The sequence below is a fragment of the Genypterus blacodes genome, unplaced genomic scaffold (assembly GCF_046128005.1).
Source record: "Genypterus blacodes isolate CSIRO-AG114 ecotype Tasmania unplaced genomic scaffold, CSIRO-AGI_Gbla_v1 ptg000185l_1, whole genome shotgun sequence".
Lineage (NCBI taxonomy): Eukaryota > Metazoa > Chordata > Actinopteri > Ophidiiformes > Ophidiidae > Genypterus > Genypterus blacodes.
In genome coordinates this window covers 1,660,612-1,680,000 of record NW_027466986.1, presented here as the reverse complement: position 1 = coordinate 1,680,000, position 19,389 = coordinate 1,660,612, and the positions used below count along the sequence as shown (strand labels likewise).

Genomic DNA, 19,389 nt, shown 5'->3' with positions numbered 1-19,389 from the left:
TGTCTTTTTTTTTCTTCTTAACTTTCATTGATTTCCATTTAAAATCAAGTCATATCAAAGAAAGTAGTCTCTCTCTTCATACCTTCATGTTTCACCCATCTGTCTCAACCCTTTTCTTACACATAAAATGTCTTTTTTCCTGAGCAAATACATGATACTAGTTGTTTATATGTACAAAATAGCCAATGATGTTTAGTTTTGTATTTACCTGACACAGTTTTGACCTGCAAATTTTATTAAAACTGAGGTTTTCAAAATGTGTCATCTCTATAGTCGGGGACTCAAAGGTAGTCTAAACACTGAGTTTTATGCTTGCAAAAATGATTTGTTAAAGGAAGGTTTGGTCCACTAAGGTCTTCTAGTGACGGGGCTCTACTGTACCCATTAAACGATACCTGCTATTACACATCAAATAGTACACGGTGCACATAATAATTTACTGTACAACTATTGTACGAGCATGGGCAATGCATTTACGGTAATTGATTTTCGGGATCATTGAACTTTGTGTTTCATCGATTTTTATTTATTATTTATTTTAATTTTTTGGTTCTTGCACCTAATTTCAACATGGATTGGATATGCCCACTCTGCACCAGTCATTCATCTTTATGCTCACCCGTGCATTTGTGTGATAGAGATGTGTGGCTGGGCACAGGTTTAAAGATGGTACTAACTTGGAACCCTGATGGATGGATTTTCTCTTAATATTTGGCTGTCCAATTATTTCCCATTTATTCTTTATAATTATACTACCATAAAGAAATGTAAAACTGGTGAGCAGCGTTCAAGTTTGTGATTATATGGACAGCCTGATTTATATAACATACCAACATGGGAAATTAATCCAACTTCACTTAATTAGTCCGCTAGCCCATCCGGTGATCCGGCCCAGATCGCAAAAGCGTGCACTCCCCCGCCGCCCCTCCTTCGTAACCATTAAACGCAGAAAAGCATCAAAAGTAAAAACACAAACTTAGTTCAATAGAATGTTCAACAGACATGAAAAGTATCATTTTTTGTGTCTGCCTGTTATTATAACTTCGGTGACATTCCGGCCATATCTGATGTGTAAAAGCAGGAATGTTCTGTATTAAAGACAGGCAAGCTGAAGTGTTTACCATCCGAGAGTAAACCAACCATTTACTATACATGCTACATAATATGCGTACATTTGTACATGTCATTTGTTCACATGTCACATTAAACATGTGACATGTGAATAAAAGTCCCGCCTTAAGCGTGACTCCATTGGCTTAAAAAGTTTTATTTTTTTGTAATCTCAACTCCTTATTGGCTGTTAGTAACGTCATTCAAAGGCGCCTACCTGTCAGGCTGAGCGATCCAGCGAGCAGTGAAGTGCGACAGAGCAGGACGGAGCGGAGCGGTGGGTTTAGGGCTGAGCAGACCACGGATTTCACTCGTTTATTGTATTTACCTTTACTCTTACCCGAAGAGAAGATGCGGCTTTTACTTTACTTTGCGATGGAATTGTAGCTGACGCAGAACATGACTCAAGCCTCGGCAGCTCAATGAGTCGTCGTCGACAGCCAACTTCATCGGTCGCGGTCATCGTTAATTCTCGTTCAAACACACTGGGAGTATAAGTGTAATTAGAAGAAGCTGTGGAATACACGCGTGATAAAGTAACGCCACGAACCCACCGGGCAGCTTCTTTACTAACTTTCTCAGCCGACAACAGTCGAATCGGCGTACATCAACGTTTGCTAATGTTAGCGCGCTAGCTAGGCACGCTAGCAGCCAGCAGCCCAGAAGTACAGTAGGTTTAACTGTCAGCACGCTGCTACTATGTCGGTGACAGGGTAACTTTTCCCCCAACAATGTCTTTAATACGTTCTGCAACAAGTGGGCCGTCTGCGAGCACATCAGGACGGCAATGATCGGCAGACATTTAGAAACATAGCCGATTTTGTAGGTCAAACCGGGCAATGTCATGAGTTGTTGTAAGTTGGATGTTTGGATCGGCGTTTGAAAATCGCACCGTGTTTCCGAAAACAAATCTCCCAAACGCTGCTGGTTATGCTTGCTTAGGACACCGAATAACCACGACACCCACCGACTATGTTGGACCATCAAGAATAACATACGATCTGGACCGTAGAGGCTTCAATGCGAAGAGTTTGTTTTTATATTTCTATGCTGATGCCAACGGGAAGAAAATCCAACCTGGGGACATATTAGCTTGTAAGAAATTTCGATCAGTGCACACATCAAAATGTCGGCCATCTCTGCATCCGAGAAAGTGGACGGGTTTACCAGAAAGTCGGTGAGGAAGGCCCAGAAACGGAGGAAATCCCAGGGCTCGTCTCAGTACCGGACCCAGTGCGCCCCGGTGGAGCTTTCACCGCTGCCGCAGCTCAAAGGTACGGTAAGAGGATGAAGGTTTGTGGCTTAAAATAGGTTACCTGGCCACCGACGGAAGTGTTCCAGCTGTGCAGTGATTACATGCAGGGCTGCAGCAAGCATGCACACTACTGTGATCTATGTACACTGAGTTATACTTACACTAATGGCGTTAAATTGTTATATTTTGGGCCATTTATGGAAACGGATTAGACCTAGCTATGAGCAAGAATTGCACCACTTGTAATCGGCTAATGAATGTAATTCTTCAGTTAAAAAAACGATAATCGTTTATGTAATTGAAATTAACTCGAAACATCTAGATCCAAATGTGCCAAATCATTTAGTAAGTCATTATTTGGTCTGTATGTCCATTAAATTAATGCGTTTTGAAATGAGGCTCATTGAGGTGGAGATTAAAGTATAACGAAGGGCAATAACAACATGTAAAATTAATTAATCAATTTAGTGGATGTTTAGACACAATTATGAGTTATGACATTCAATTGTCTTCTCCATTACTATTTATAGTAGGGGTCCCTTTCATTTCAAAGCCATCCGACTGACCATTCATTGTCTTTACCTGATTGTCCGATGCAGCCCATCCCAGCACTGATGACACTGGCATTCATACCTATGGACAATATTGTTTAGTTAGTTCCTTTTATTTATTTTCCAATTCATCTAATTTGCCTGTGACTGCAATTCAAATCCAGTACCTTGTTACTGTGGGCTGACAGATCTAGCAACTGTGCTGTCTTGCAGCCATTGCGCCACTCTTAAAGTTACAACTCGCTGTAAGAAATATACCTGTGGTTTTATTGTTTGGTGTACTTAACTGACAGCAGTATTCTGACTCCACATTCTTCTTAACATGAAGGAAAGAGTCAACCAGTGCTGTATGTTGTGCCAAGTGTCCTACCAGGAACTCTGGGACTGACAGTAGGCTGCAGAACTTGCTACACCTGGTTGATAACCCCCTAATTTTAACTGAAACGCTCAACTAATGCATAGAAAATCAAACTCGGTCCCATTGGGCCGGTTTGAAGTCATTTAGTTAATAATCTGGCATGTTCCTTTTTTAAATATTGCAATACAATTTTGGATTGTAACTAATAACTAAGCAGGTCAACTCCCCGTGGTACACTCCAGGCTCCACAGCTCATGAGGGAAAACTGAGAAGTAGTTGCAGAGCTTTTTCCCCCTGTTTTCAATACTTAAAGGGCTGTAGTCTAATCATTTATTTTTAACAGACCACAGAAGTTTGTTTTTTGTTGGTCCTTGCTATACAGGAGTCCCTTTCCTGACTCTTTTAAAGTGAGACCACTGGACCATTATCACAGGAACTGTAAAACAAAGAAAAGAAAAAGGTACAGCTGTTTATGCATCACTGCATTTAGAGAGTTAAGTGATACACAAAGGCACATCCTCACAGTAATTATGAACAACAGTCATCATCCAAACCAGTTTGAGAAATTCAACCAGTTACCATCTGGTCCCAGGACTGCTCCTCTGAGGCCTCATTGCTTCTGAAATTAACTTGTGGTACAGTTGTTTTCTGTAATATTTTTATTGTACCAAGTGCGACCATGAGCACTACCTGCCATCGATAATTACAGGTCTGAGCAGACTGAGGCCTACCAGAACTTTTGTTAACATTTCTTAAACACAACACGTTTGTTGTATCAAATACATTTAGTTGTATTTTGAGTTTTTTACTGATGCGAAAACTCAAAATGGTAAAGTGCACATTTTCGCATGTGCTTTATTGAGGTTTAAGGCTAGCCGATAGTGCTGTCAATTCTGGTTGTTGCTGCCAAGTGATCCAGTCATCTCACATACGAATGGTAGATTTTTGGTAATGACTTGTTTAGTGAGCACATCTTTACATCTTTACTCTATAACCTCTACATGATTTCAGTTAAACAGCTGGATATTTGTAGCATTACCTCTCAAGGGCTCATAAGTCCCCTGCAGTGATGTGTGTCTGTATCGGTGTGAAGTCTTGTTAGTGGCAACTTGCGAGCTGTAAGCCTTAGGGAGGTGTAGTGGAGAGGTGAGCAGGAATGTGTGGTACAAAGAAGGGCATTGTGTGTGTGGTTATGTGGGTGGCCAGTCTCAAACTTTGGAGAAGCTACTGTCAGTTGGGTTGGGAGATCATACATTCCATCAACTGATGCAGACCTATGGGCAAGTGGTGACATAGGTGAGGTTCAAGTCACGTCACCTCTTTTTGTGCATTTGTTTATCCATTTGTTATCGGGGTGTGTTCATATCTTCTTGTGCTTATTTTTTTTAATTATTTAAAAAATGTGGGCGAGACAGATTGAGGTATGATTTGTGATTATAATTGTTTAAGTCAAGTTTCTGTTAAGTATTCACTGTCTGCCAGATTTAAAATTTGATGGAGCATTATCACAAATTGCAGCTGCTCTATATTCTAATGCAATTATGAGTTTGGGTGATGTTTTTTAAACCCACATTTGGTTATGGCTAACTAACTCTGGATCTGCTCTGTTGTAGTTGAGGTTAGTTGCAAGAAGGGCTGCACCTAACAATTGTCTTTTTGTTTTTTTCAGAGTATTTTTTCAAATAGTTGATTAATCTAACAGCTGATTTTTATACATATAGACATTTTTATCACTCAATATAACAATTTCCCTCAAATACATATCAAAAAGTTTGTCTCATTAACATTTCAATATTTTATTTAATCATCTTCTCAAAACAAACAAATGTAAGAAAAAAACAGTGCAATGCAGGACATTATTCGACAACAAAAAATAGTCCAGTCTTAACTGGACTATTTTGACTAAGCAAGTGCTTCAATTCAAGTAAAAGTGGTCAAGTGAAATCTGCATTTAGCAGTCCAACAACAACAATATAGGAGACTAGGCAAAATTCAAGTCACTCTCAGAAGGAATAATCGTGCAACCTCAAGTTTAGCAGTCCAACATAAAATTATTTTACAGTGAAACTACTGCAATTTGAGTAACACTTACTATAATCTCTTTCTAACAAGAATAACTTGTGCAATCTCATTGAATCTCAACAACTACCATCCCTCTTTCTCTCTCCCTCCCAGGCCATGGGTGTCCATGTGCCCTGAGTTGGGGACACCGTAAGAACATAGTTAGGCATTACAGTGGAGGAATGTAAGGTCAAGGCTTGCTCTTTTTTTGTCACGATGTTCCCAGCAGCTGCAAAGAGGCTATAGATTTGATGTTGCAGCGACAGACAGGTATGATTAGGTCAATATATCCAGGGTGGGGGACCTGGCTGCATTTTCCTCCTAGCATTGAAGTGGACTCTAATCCCTTGCAATACATTGTTCACGAAAAATACATGAGTACCTCATACCTCTCCATTTCATTGTCAACACCATCTACTTCCTAGCCATTGTCTTTCTCATTGCTGTGCTCCTCTGAGTCTGAGCACAGCAATGTGTCCAGCACAGACATGGCCTCCTCTTTGAAAATTGTGGCTGGGTACTGGCCGAGTCATCCTGCTCCACACTTGCCTTTTCCTTCACACTTATTTTGGCTTGAGAGCAAGAGTCTTAAGTTTGACTTGCACTTTCAGGATCATCTGATGACAGGTCTTTGTTTGCAGAACCTGGGGTCAAGGATTGCAGCAAAGACACACACATTTCGACCATCTTCTCTGGATGTGGTCTCGCTCTCCCACCGTGAAGCTCTTTCCTGTGCTGCAGCTGTTTTTAGAAAGAGTTGACAGGAACAGACTCAAAGAAAGTTTCCCTACGTGGACTTTTGGAGGCCCTTCACCAATATAGGTACAGCAGTCTGTACCATAAGCCTCCCCACTTCTGAAGACAGTGGCTTGCTTAAAGGGCTTGAGAACCCAATTGCTTTTGTCTGTCTCTGAACTTGCTGCTGGCCAGCTTCCTCCTCCTGAAATGCTCTGCAAGGCACCTTGCAGCCCCAAGTGTCTTGCTTTGTCTGGGGATCCTTCTTCAGGGCTTTATTGACAACTAGCTGAAGTGCATGGCCAGCACATCAATGTGAAGCAACTCCATCTTTTAAAATTGAACTCATTTCCATGTCACTCCATATTAATAATAATTAGGGCGGCACCAACGATTATCTTTTAAACTATTTATCCATAGATTATTATTTTATTAGTTGTTTAATGTATTTTTTTTACTCAATAATAATAAATGAACCCCAAATAGATTTCAAACTTGTCTGATTAATATTTCAATGTTTTCTTCCATCGTCTTCTCTTGAAAACAAACAAATGTAACAAAACAAAGTGTGCACTGCATTATTCCACAACAAAGAATAGCCCGGCCTCAACTGATAATCTCCGTTATACTTAAAAATTAAAGCAAGTGCTTATTCAATTCAAGTAAAGGTGATCGAGTGCAATCCTCATTTAGCAATCCAACAACAAAAAAATAAATAAGACAATATAATATTCACTCACACAGTCACTTTCAGAGGGAATAATTGTGGAACCTCAAGTTAAAGCAGCCCAACATAAAATCGTCTTGCAGTAAAATTACTGCAATTTGACACAAGAATAACGAAAACTTGCAATCTGAATCAAATCTCAATACTACTAACACAAACACCCAAGCAAGTGCCACAAACAATCTCTTAGGCCAGGGGTGGGGAACCTCCGGCCCGCGATCCGGCCTGCCTGAGGGCTGATGGCAACATCAAAATGGCCGAGATAGGAAGAAGGTTCCCCACCCCTGTCTTAGGCCATGGGTCTCTATGTGTCCTGAGTGGTGGAGATCATAAGAACATAGTTAGGCATTCAACTCACTCATACATGACTGTTTAAGTGAGTGGTCTGAGCGGCCTGCGGGCCAAATGTGAAAAATATAATGGAAGATGGTCCACACATGAAACTTGAAACCTCCTTCTTAGTTTTACCACAAGTTGGCGCTACTGTTGACCAAGGCAGCTTCGCCACAAAACAAGGGCAATCAAAGAAAATCTTCACTACGGCTGACCAAAACTGGCAGAACCAAAGAAATGCGAAATAGCAAGTGAGTGCAGCAAATTTCAGAAACATTGGGAAAATGTGTATTGCTTCATAGAAGCCAGTGTCAACATCACAGATGCCACAGACATTGCACAGTGTGAGTGAGCTGAGAGTGGAGGTGAGGCTGTTTAAATGCACTGTATCATCCACCAAGAATCCTTCTGTGCCACGACAGCCCAGCTTGGCGATGTGATGAACACTGTTGTCAAAACTGTCAACATAATTCGAGCACGAGGGCTCTACCACAGAGAATTTCCAACTTTCCTATCTGATGTCGATGCTGAATACGGAAAGCTACTCTACCATTCTGATGTGCGCTGGATAAGTCGCGGCTCCATAGTGCAGCGGTTTTATTCCCTGAGATCAGAAATCAACCGTTTTTTGAAAGAGAAGGACCAACCTCTTCATTAACTGAGGGGACCATCTATGGTTAGCAGACTTTCTTTTCATCTTTTTAAGATGATCAGGAAGATCAACTAAAAAAGCCAAGAGCTTGGACCACAACTTTATGCGCGCATGAAAGCATTCTGTGTGAATCCCCGTCTCTTTAAGACACAACCACGCAATTTTGATGTTGCACACTTCCCCGCACTGCCCGTAATCAAATTTGCTCTAAAGGCCAAACTTTCTGCTAAAACGGGGAAATATGCTTCTGTGATCAAATCTCTCATGACAGAATTCAGTCAGAGATTCAAAGATTTTTGAGAAAGAAATCGTGCTGTTCTCGACTCCCTTCCCGATGGATCCAGAAGTGGAAGCATGTCTGCAATTACAACTTATAGAAATGCAGTGTGATAAGTCCCTGCACGATCAACATTAGCTTCTCTCCCTGCCCAACTTCTACCGAAGCTTCTACCGTGTTTTAAATATTCCCGTCCCCTTTACCCCTTATTTTCCCCCTTTCTGGAGGGCTGTGAAGGGGGACCACCATCCTGACTAAGGAGCAATCTGAGGCTGCTATTATGACAATATGCTGCCAACCATTTTCACAACAAAATGAATGAACGCATTAATGGAAAGCTGTGATGTAGGCTGTTCTTTTTTTCTTGAAGCATATTCAATTCTCAGGCATAATTTGCCTACATTTAAATGATTTTGCTGACTTTAATACACTAGAGATGAGGCAATATACTCTGCCTGAAGTGAGTGGCCCAGGCCTTCATATATTTTTCTGTATGTGGCCTTCAGTGAAAAAAGTTTGGACATCCCTGGTTTAAGTAAACAGAAAATATAAAATGGCCGAATAACAATGCATGGTGTAACCTTACATTAGCAGCGGTGCAGAAATTACTTTCAACATGAACATTTACAAAATCAATTTCAAGTGAGTACTACAAACAGAAACACGTTCCGCGTGTTGATAATCCAAATATATCATGCTTGGTGGGCGGGGACAAAAAGTAAACAGGACTTACGGTGCTGTCTTGCTGCCATCTTGACATTGCACTCTGGGATGATTTTGCTTCAGGTGTGCATGCATAGCAGTTTTTGCTGTGTTAGCTATTTCCGATTTGCAGAACTTGCACAGCACTATATCATTTGGTGTCTGTCTAAAATGCTCCCACACTTTAGATCAGGGTTGTCAAACTTGTTTTAGTTCAGGGCCAGATTCCGCAATCTAGTAAAATCATAGCATAATAACCTATACATGGACAGCTCCAAGTTTTCCCTTTGTTTTAGTGCAAAGAGTTACAAGTTCATATTGCAAATGTTTAATTTTACGTTATCTTTTTACAAAACATTATCAACAACCTGAAATTTTTTAGGTAAAACAAGTGCAATTTCAACAATAATAACAATAAGGTGTATATATAAAACAACTTGTCAAGATCTAGAAATTATTTTTAAATGTACATACATTTCCACATCTGTGTAGTAATGTGAACTAAACTGACGTGGATAACTCCAAAAAAGTCTTGGAGGGACAGAGTTAAACTCTGCCTGGACAGTTACAGTTTGCTTTCACTGACAATACAGGAGAGAAATATGCTTGCTATAAGGAGAGAAATTAAAGAGAAATTATAATAAATAAGAAGAAGTAAAAGGCAAAATGTTTAAAGACATTTCCAGAACACACACGCAGCATTTACTGAAAAGTACCAAGCTGGAAATGAAGGTAAAAGCGATTTGGATACTGCTGTGGAAAGCTGGGGAGCGCAAACAGATCAAGAGATTGATTTGAGAAGATCTTAAGGCACAGAAAGCCGTTTATGGATGGAGATTACATGAAACAATCTTTTACTAAAATATCCTAGAATCTATCCTTGCAAAATCACCTTTGTGAAACGCTGATCTGACGCTGATGTAGAAACGCTGCATTTTTATGGCGGGATGCCGTCGCTTCGCGGGTCACAAAATCGACATGCGTTGTGGGAAATGTAGTTTATGGGCTGGATTCGGCCCGCGGGCCTTGAGTTTGACACCTTTGCTTTAGATGAACGCAGCCTATTCTCTGGTGACATCCATCTTTTCACGTGGCACAGCCATCTCACATCACTGCGACGCACCTACGCATGTTATGCAAATTGAGGTATTTCCATTATTGATCACGTGGAAGCATCACCCCAGCCGTAGTTTCAAGATAGCTTGCAACCTAACATACCAGATGGCTTGCTACTGGCTATTTAGCCTAAAGTTACTGTGTAGGGTTGGTGGTGCCTAAATTGAATGCGGCATTACAGCAACAAATGACTCTAACGCAGTGGTTTGTTTGGGCTCAGCTGGAGCTTGACTACTTCCACTTAACTTTTTTTGCACCGTACTCATCATTAAGCAGCAAGTGGTTATTTTTCAAGTGCTGGTACAAGTTGGCTGTGGTGCCTCGGGAAGATGCGACAGCTCTGTGATGAGCCTCACACAACACCTTGCTTTGTTGGACATCTGTAAACTCGTACCCAAAATACTCCCAAATGACAGAAGTGCCGCTTTTCTTCTGGACTCAATCCAAATGCCGTTTCCTTTTCGGTGGATGCTCTCGTGAACAATTCGAAATCCCATTTTGAAAGTGTTATTTATTTTATATTATTTAGGGCCCTTTGCGGTTGGCTATAAACATTTTAGGGTATACATAATGCCTGACCCAGGCTTTAAACTGACGCATCTATTGTTTTACAAATGATTTACTCACCAATTAGAAGTGCCATGCCACTTGCTCAAAGTGCGCTATTTTTCTTGACAAACTCGAATGGTGTTCCCATTGACAAACAATCGTTCAGCAGTAGTTGAAATATTTACTATTATACTGTTCCATCCATGCAAAGCCATGTAAAGGAATTTGCTTTTATATTTTAAAATGGACGATCTCTGTGGCTATGAAACTTCAGGAAAAGTCATTTGATATGAAAATGTGTTTTCCAGACTTGTTTTTCGAAAATTATGAAATATTCCAAGTCATGGACAGATAATATGATTTTTATCCTTGACATATTGAGGTAGCGTGTGAGCAGGGAAAACGATTAAAATATTGCAATTTCCACAAAATCTACTCTTGTAACTTTTTAGGAAACGGTTCTATGAGATTCCATATTATTGCTTGATTGCTAATCTTCTTAACGTCTGCTTGACTAGAGCTAGCTGGTAGCAGCTTGCGCAACTCTTTCCACAATGACAGAAAATGTGAGAGGACAGACAAACACACTTTTAAAATAGTTCAAGACAAAGGAAGTGCCGAGTGAATGTTGATCTTACAAGTTTGTGATTCTTAAAGTTGCAGCCAACACTTACTTGCATAACAAGTTTAGTCTACTATGGCAGTGGCACACACCATTGTACCTTTAGTGAAACTAAAACAGAGATGGACTTGTGTGCTTGAAAACTGAGATTGCATTAAAAATATCTGTCACTCATACTTTTTCTTAATTATTAGGTGCTATTGTGTTTACAATACTGTATCAGTAGAACAAATGTAATTATTGCTTGACTAGAAACCTGTCAGCTGTCTTCCTGTAGTCTGCAGTTAATAACCAGAACTGATCCTACCTAAGAGCACAATGCTGTGTGTATTTCAGTTTGTAGGTTTTTATGTTGTACTGAATTTTACAAAATTCAGTTAGCATTCTAAATAGTGAGAAACTGAGTCCAGCTATTTCCACCACACCATGTATGAAAATTCATATCAAGGCAACACAGTGAAAATTTGAGTCATATTTTGAGCAATGGTAATTTTTCAGATATTTCAATATGAAATGTCTTTATATGCCATATTTTCATAGCATCTTAATATATCTACTGGAATTATCATGATTAGGGCTGCAGCTAATGACTATAATCAATAAGTCTATTGATAATTAATCCAATTGATTGATTAGTTAGGAGGGTTTACGTTTTTTCCTTAAATATTTATTATGTGTAATCTGTAGTCAAAGTGTGCAGTCAGATTACAAAGAATATGGAGTCTGGCCCAAGACTCTGACCTAGTTTCTGTTTTGGCCCACTGTATTTGAGTTTGACACCCCTGCTCTAAGAGCTCCTGGGGTTGAGCGTGCACCCTTTACACTCGGCTGCTCTCCTCTTCACTCTCCCGGTGTGTATAATATGAACAGAAAAAAAGAGAAACTAAACTTCTGTTATTTCGCACTCCTTTGCCTTTAACATGTTTCATGTTCATTGTTAATACAAATATGTGTTACCAAATTTTAAATGAAGTGAAATGAAACTGAACCACATCACGATTTCACCGTTGCAATACATTTTTGATTAGGGCTGCACCTAACAATTCTTTTTTTAACAATTAATCTACAGATTATTTTTTGATTAGTCGATTAATCTATAGATATTTATTACGCAATATAGCAATTATTTTCCCCCAAATAAAAATCACACTTATCTCATTAATATTTCAATATTTTCCTCAATCATCTTCTCTTGAAAACAAACAAATGTAACAAAGATTCTGCAATGCATTATTCCACAAATAGCCACCTTTTGACCGATAATCTCCGTTTTACAGTCCAACATACTGTATTGCTTATTCAATTCAAGTAAAAGTGATCGAGCGCAATCTGCATTCAACAACAAAAATACACCAGACGCAGGTCAGTTTGCGCTGCGATGGCTGTATCTGGTTTTGGTGTCTGGTGTTGGCCTTAACCCTCGTAATGTCCTCCCGTGTTACATACACCCAAGGCCTCTGGGGTCAAATTGACCCCAAATTGTTTGACTTATCTAAACCATAAAGTGTAAAATTATTTTTGTGTCACCTTTAGTCTGACTCCAGTCCAACACATCACTACAAATTCTTCCATTTATTTTGTAATTTAGGGCCAAAAGGTCTTGTTTACATAAAATACACCCTATTTTTGAGTTTAAAAAAATGAAATTTATTTATTTATTTTAAATATTTGATATGATCTTGACTGTTTGACATGAACCGGAGTGGAATTTGGAATTTAGCGATGGTGCCGTTTTTGAATTTTTTTGAATGAGAGCAAATACTAACACCTATTGTCCTCTATAACAGTCAAAATGGTTTGACTGTTATTTGAAGCAGAAAGTATACATTTTCAATTAATTTTGTGTTACACCTTTAGTCTAACTCCAGTCCAACCCATTACCACAAAAATGTCGCTTAATTTTAGAATTTAGGGTCAATAGCGCTTGTTTACATAAAAGTAGGTAAAGTAAGGCAGGGATTTGGGCTTCTGCCGCACCCAAAAAATGCATGTTTTTGGACCTGGCATCGCAGGCTGCTTAGACCTCCTGTTGTTGTCCCATTATTAAATAACCATTGCTTGACCACACACATCAAACATCCAAGATAACAGATGTGTTGGAGAGCAGTAGGGTGTGACTTTGTGCCCCATTACATCACTTTGTGCTTCAGCACCATTTTGACCCCAGGAGTGAAGGAGTTAAAAATTCAATAAAACACCCAAAATTCAATCAAATGACTTAAAATTTATTCTAATCACGAAGAGCATCGTATCAAACAACCCCTATAAATTTCAGACCATTTGATCAAAGAAAACACATTTTATCAACTTTATTAGTATTGTATTGTCCTTGGGGTCAATTTGACCCCAGAACATTATGAGGGTTAAGGTCATAAAGTCATAATTTGCCCAGTAACGGGGTTCTTCTCACCTTATATGGACGTATAGGTTGCGAGCCTAACTGATAGGTTCTGCTATATGACAGTGTTTTTTCTCTCTGTGGGCCAGAGAGAGCTAGGTGAGCATCCTGTGCACACGTATCTCTCCTTCATTTGCAAATGTGAATAAACTTTGTTTACTCCGACTGGTCCCTGCTGAACACCGTGGTACTCCAGATTGCCACAACAGCAGGTCAGTTTGCGCTTCTGCGTGTGGGCAACAGTGGCTCAGTCTGTAGAGTCATTTGTCTGGTAGCTGAAGGGTCACCGGTTCAAGTCTCAGGAAGGACCAAGATAAAAACAGACAATGGACTGGTGCCTGTAGGGATGCCGGCGCATCACCTGGGCACTGCCGAGGTGCCCTTGAGCAAGGCACCTAACCCCCAAATTGCTCTGGGCGCCCCCTCAATCAGCATCTCTCCACAATTTGCTTTATACAGACCTTGTTTGCATGGGGTTGTTGCATGTGTGTGTTTCTGTCTGTGTACAACAACTGAGTGAGGAAAAGAATTTCCCCTCAGGGATCAATAAAAAGTGTTTTTTCTTCTTCTTCAAAGAGCCGCATGCGAGCCGCGTGTTCGCTACCTCTGCCCTAGTATAGCATGCTTGGTGGGCGGGGACACAATGTGCTGCCGTCTTGACAACACGCTCGCTATGCTTTCACTTTAGACCGTGGGCGACTTTTTTTCGCCGCAGCTTGTACGCCTGGTGCGTGCATGCTTTCACCTAGCGCAGCCATCTTGCGTCATTATGATGCGTCAGCGCACGGTTATGTAGTCGAGTAGTCGGTTTACGTCGACACGTCACCCCAACCCTACTTTTGATTCACATCACCACCGTCACGTTACTTAGAATTTAATCCTGACAGTATGTTTTGGTGCCGTGAGGTGACTTAAGGAGCTGAATCCTCTTCAGGAGCAGGCGTGAATGCCCCAGTCTGCTACAGCACATACCACATAACCACATACAGCATTTCATAAATCATTAAATAATAATGAGTTATTGCACTTTGAACATGAATTAGAAGGCAGTATCATCAGACAAGCTATTGTGGTTTAACACCCAAAACACTGGCACCCATGCATGGAAATATGCATCCACACGCTTCCGCTCTCTCCTGCACCTTTGCATTACAATGTAGTTTGATCATAAGTTGTTTTGAAGTGAAGACATTTCAGATGAAATCTGAAACTTCACACCTGTGGTTCTTAGGTAGAGTGGAAGTTGTTGCTAGACAGTATGAGTAATGATGACTGGCTGCAAACTACAGAAGCGTCTTCATTGGGGTAAAAAAAAAACTGACTCAATTTATGATCATTTGCGTTAAATATGATACCTGGAAATGATTTTATCTTACCTCTTATCTCTACCTCTTTTTTTCACATCAGTCACAAGTGAATGATTAGTAGTTGAATTATTCCTCCTCACATGACGACACACACACCCACCTGTAGCATATTAGCCGACTTTTTTTTTTTTTTTTCCTTACTGCACTGGCTCTCCCTGTTTCTATGTAGGCCCATGTTTTCATATGAGATGTTCATGCAGAGCTAATTTGCTGATGCCATTTAAGCTCACGATTTACAAGCGATGGCCCTCTAGACTGTATCCATTGTTAAGTGCTCTCATACTTTCCATGTCTTCAGTTATCCTGACAATTTTCATTTTTGTGTTTGGGGTTTTTTCTCAAGTGACATTGATGAAGTCTGAACAATCAAATAGACCAACTAATAGACTTTGAAAATATTTGACAACTATCTATGTTGACTATGACTATGTTGACAACTTGTTGACGCAGGAGTCAATTTCCGTGTTGGAGCCAGTTTGTTATTCACTATATGGACATTGGGTCTCGCTGTGTAACTATCTGGGGCTCAGAGTCAGTAGGTGTTTCAGTGTGCCTACTATTCTGACAAAACATGAAATGGATATTGTTATTCATGCACAACTAAGACAATAAGACTTTTATTCTTCAACTGAGGAAACCCTGCAGCTTCTTCACTGATCGCGCAGTTATGGTCATGTATACCCAAAGCGTGTCAGCCTGTTCACTCCTCGGTAGGACATCAGACTCCGAAGCTAAGTATTACAAATTATCCTTCCAAATTATTATGCAAATTGGATTTAAGTGTCATAAACATTTAATTTTAGTTTTTCAATTTAACTCAATTAAACAATTGTGTCTCAGGGCTCTTTGGATCATTGAGTCAATCTCAGACACCTGTGATAATTAGTTTGCCAGGTGAGCCCAATCAAAGGAAAACTACTTAAGAAAAACCTACCACATTATTAAGCAGGCCACAGGTTTCAAGCAATATGGGGAAGAAAAAGGATCTCTCTGCTGCCGAAAAGCGTCAAATAGTGCAATACCTTGGTCAAGGTATGAAAAAATTAGATATTTCACGAAAACCTAAGCGTGATCATCGTACAGTGAAGAGATTTGTGGCTGATTCAGAGCGCAGACAGGTTTGTGCAGATAAAGGCATAATGCCGGACAAATTCATGGGATTAGGAGAGCAGCTGCTAAAATGTAATTTTAAAGCAGCAAACTGGTATTTGAAGCCGTTGGTGCCTCTGGAGTCCCGTGAACCTCAAGGTGTAGGATCCTCCAGAGGTTTGCAGTTGTGCATAAACCTACTATTCGGCCACCCCTAAACAATGCTCACAAGCAGAAACGGTTGCAGTGGGCTCAGAAATACATGAAGACTAATTTTCAAACAGTCTTGTTCACTGTTGAGTGCCGTGCAATCCTGGATGGAGTTGTGGATGGTTGGTGGATGGCCACTCCCAACAAGGCTGCGACGTCAGCAAGGAGGTGGCAGAGTCATGTTTTGGGCTGGAATCATGGGGAGAGAGCTGGTAGGCCCCTTTAGGGTCCCTGAAGGTGACTCGGAAAAGTAGTTTCTGACTGACCACTTTCTTCCGTGGTACAAAAAGAAAAACCGTGCCTTCTGTAGTAAAATCATCTTCATGCATGACAATGCACCATCTCATGCTGCAAAGAATACCTCTGTGTCATTGACTGCTTTGGGCATAAAAGGAGAGAAACTCATGGTGTGGCCCCCATGTTCCCCTGACCTCAACCCTATTGAGAACCTATTGAACATCCTCAAGCAAAAGATCTATGAGGTTGGGAGGCAGTTCACATCAAAACAGCAGCTCTGGGAGGCTATTCTGACATCCTGCAAAGAAATTCAACCAGAAACTCTCCAAAAACTCACAAGTTCAATGGATGCAAGAATTGTGAAGGTGACATCAAAGAAGGGGTCCTATGTTAACATGTAACTTGGCCTGTTCAGGTGTTTTTGATTGAAATAGCTTTTGATTTCAGTAAATACGACCTTCTAATGATACAAATCCAACAAATGACCATTTTTAGTTCTTCACAACCTAAAGAATGTTTTGAAACTCTGTTGTGCATAATAATTTGGAACAGTGCATTTTGAGTTTTTTATTTTTGGGACAAATACTGTTGTCATTCGGAGGTTTGTTCAATAAAATTCGAATTATACTATAACGCTTGATGACTTGAAAATTATACCGACTGTCGTTTGCATCGACTATTTAGGAAAATCTGAGAAATATAATTTGCATAATAATTTGGAACGCGGTGTAGATTTTGGCTTCTGCATTGTGATTGGATCTCAGTAGACCTTAATGTAGAGCAGCTTTTAGAGCTTTTCCAATGTGTTGGCACAAGGATTCATTGAAAGGCCAATGGACCTGGTTGGTGAATACCACATACCTCCAGAATGCCCCAACCTATCAAAAAAGGCTGCCGATTTTATTAATATTTACAAGAAAGCTGCCATATTTCAGACACAAGTACCTATTTATGGCAAGTGCCATGCCAGTAATGTTATGAATGAAAGTGACAGAGTTTTGGGTCAGAATTTATATCATGAATATGTCCCTGCTGTATGCACTGCTTGTAACCAGGTTATTTGTTACAGAAATCAACTGAGACAGACATATACATGTATATACAATTTATAGATAAACAGTAAAATGTTTATCTTTTATATTATCAGTTTAGAACACTGCTGAAATCAATGTCTGTATATTGATCTAAAATCCAGAATTGATTGGAATACAATGTTAAAATGGATCAATGAAACAAGCCAGACGTCTTGACAAAGTTTGTCAGATTGGCACACAGCATACCTGTCTTCCTCTAAATGGTTAATGTTTAAGGCATCAGCACTATCCCTTCACAGAGTAATTTGGCTTTGGATTAGTTCGTAATGGATAGCAGTCGGATGCTTCTTCTCTTCTGTAGTGAAGAGGTTATAGCCCCTGCTGTATGATAGACACTGAAAAGATGACTCATTCATAGTCCAACATTGTTGCCATGGCAGCAAGAAGCCTTGAGAGCAAGCTGGGTACATTTTTACTTTCCAAAGATAGACTGTTTCATTTATTCTGATATTTCTGTCCATGGAATGAATTTTTGAGCTGAGCCGAGTTTGTCTTGATTGAAGCTTGAGATGTTATTGCTATACTTTTTATTCTATTATTCTATTCTATTCTATATTCTATGTTCTTTCTAGCTTAATCAAGGCTATCATTCATCGTTCCTTAGGAGCCAACCGCCTTTTTTAAGATTTAAGATACTTTATCAATTGTCATTTTGCAATTCACAGCAAATTGCATGCAATTGAAATTTATCTTGCACCCCCTCATATCACACACACACAAACGCATGCATTACAGGAGGGTCGCGCAGCCATTACACGGCGCCCATAGAGCAGTTGGGGGTTCGTTGCCTTGCTCACGTGCACCTCGGCAGTCCCCTGGAGGCAAACTGGCAACTCACCAGCTACCAGTCCACTTACTTAGTCCATACGGGACTCGAACCGGCAACCCTCCTGTTCCCAAGCTGAATCCCTATGGACTGAGCTACTGCCGCCCCTGTTTTGTTCACTGTATCTATTCTAGTAAGATTAAAACTTCCACAACTTTTACTCAGCTGCACTAGAGCCAAGTAATAACCACCAACTTCTATTTCATTTAAATTCACATTTAAATTTTTTATTTCCATTACCAATTTAAAACAGTTGGAGACATGAAGGGAACCACCCAGTTAATGACATTATCATGTCTCAATGGAACCACCCTAGCACCCCCTTAAAGATGACATTGTTGATGTCATAGTTGTTAATATGAATTATGTCACCAGTCAGACGCAATTCTTTGAGAAAGTGAAAAAGGGCACATTCCTTTCCAAGATCATGCCGACAAAGAAACGGCCGAGATTGGCTCAAGTGATTGAAACTCCAGAAACGTCAGGTTACTATTGCCTAATGTTAATGAATGTTACTTCATTCAATGTTATTGTTATTTGATTTATATAGCACCAAATCACAACAAAAGTTCCCCTCTCTAGGCACATTTCACATAGTACAGGTCTAGACTGTACTTTGACCCATGCTGCGTGGCATTCAAGCACCAGGATTGGCCAGGCACTCATGCTTGCGCCAGGCAATGCATATCGCTGTACTTGCAGGGCATGTCTTTCCAACAATTACAGTGGGATACATAATTTGATAGGTAGGTAGGTAGGTAGGTACTTTATTCATCCCCTTGGGGAAATTCGAGACATAACGCATGAATAATAACCAAATGAAATTACGTCAATGCTTCCCAAACTTGACAGAAACAGTGTTCAGGTTTGCATAGGGAGCTTTTCATTTCATTTACATTTTTATTTTAAGTTTTATTTGCATTACCAAATCATAGTAGTGGGATACATGAATGGAACCACCCCATAGTGACATCAGGAATGATGACCTATTCATGTGTTACAACACAAGGCTGGGGTTAGGGGTAATTTTAGGGGAAGCTGTGAAATATCAGGGAAGATTTAAAGGAGGGTTGGCAAGAGAAATTGGAGAGCTTGTTTGTGTGGAGTTGCAATGAACACC

The 19,389-nt window shown here is 40.1% G+C and overlaps 2 protein-coding genes across 2 annotated transcripts in view; both read left to right on the top strand.

Moving 5' to 3' along the window:
* The window catches only part of dtl (denticleless E3 ubiquitin protein ligase adapter), a 7,564-nt gene extending 7,298 nt beyond the window's left edge, over nt 1-266 (top strand). The window contains exon 15 of the mRNA XM_076167975.1: nt 1-266. This exon is cut by the window's left edge and continues 455 nt beyond it. The gene's annotated coding sequence lies outside the window, so the exon portion shown is untranslated.
* A 1,061-nt stretch (nt 267-1,327) lies between these two features.
* ppp2r5a (protein phosphatase 2, regulatory subunit B', alpha isoform) overlaps nt 1,328-19,389 on the top strand; it is a 47,338-nt gene continuing 29,276 nt past the window's right edge. Inside the window, exon 1 of the mRNA XM_076167991.1 lies at nt 1,328-2,384. Coding sequence (XP_076024106.1) covers nt 2,237-2,384 — 148 coding nt within the window. The 5' untranslated portion in view covers nt 1,328-2,236. The remainder of the gene's footprint in view (nt 2,385-19,389) is intronic.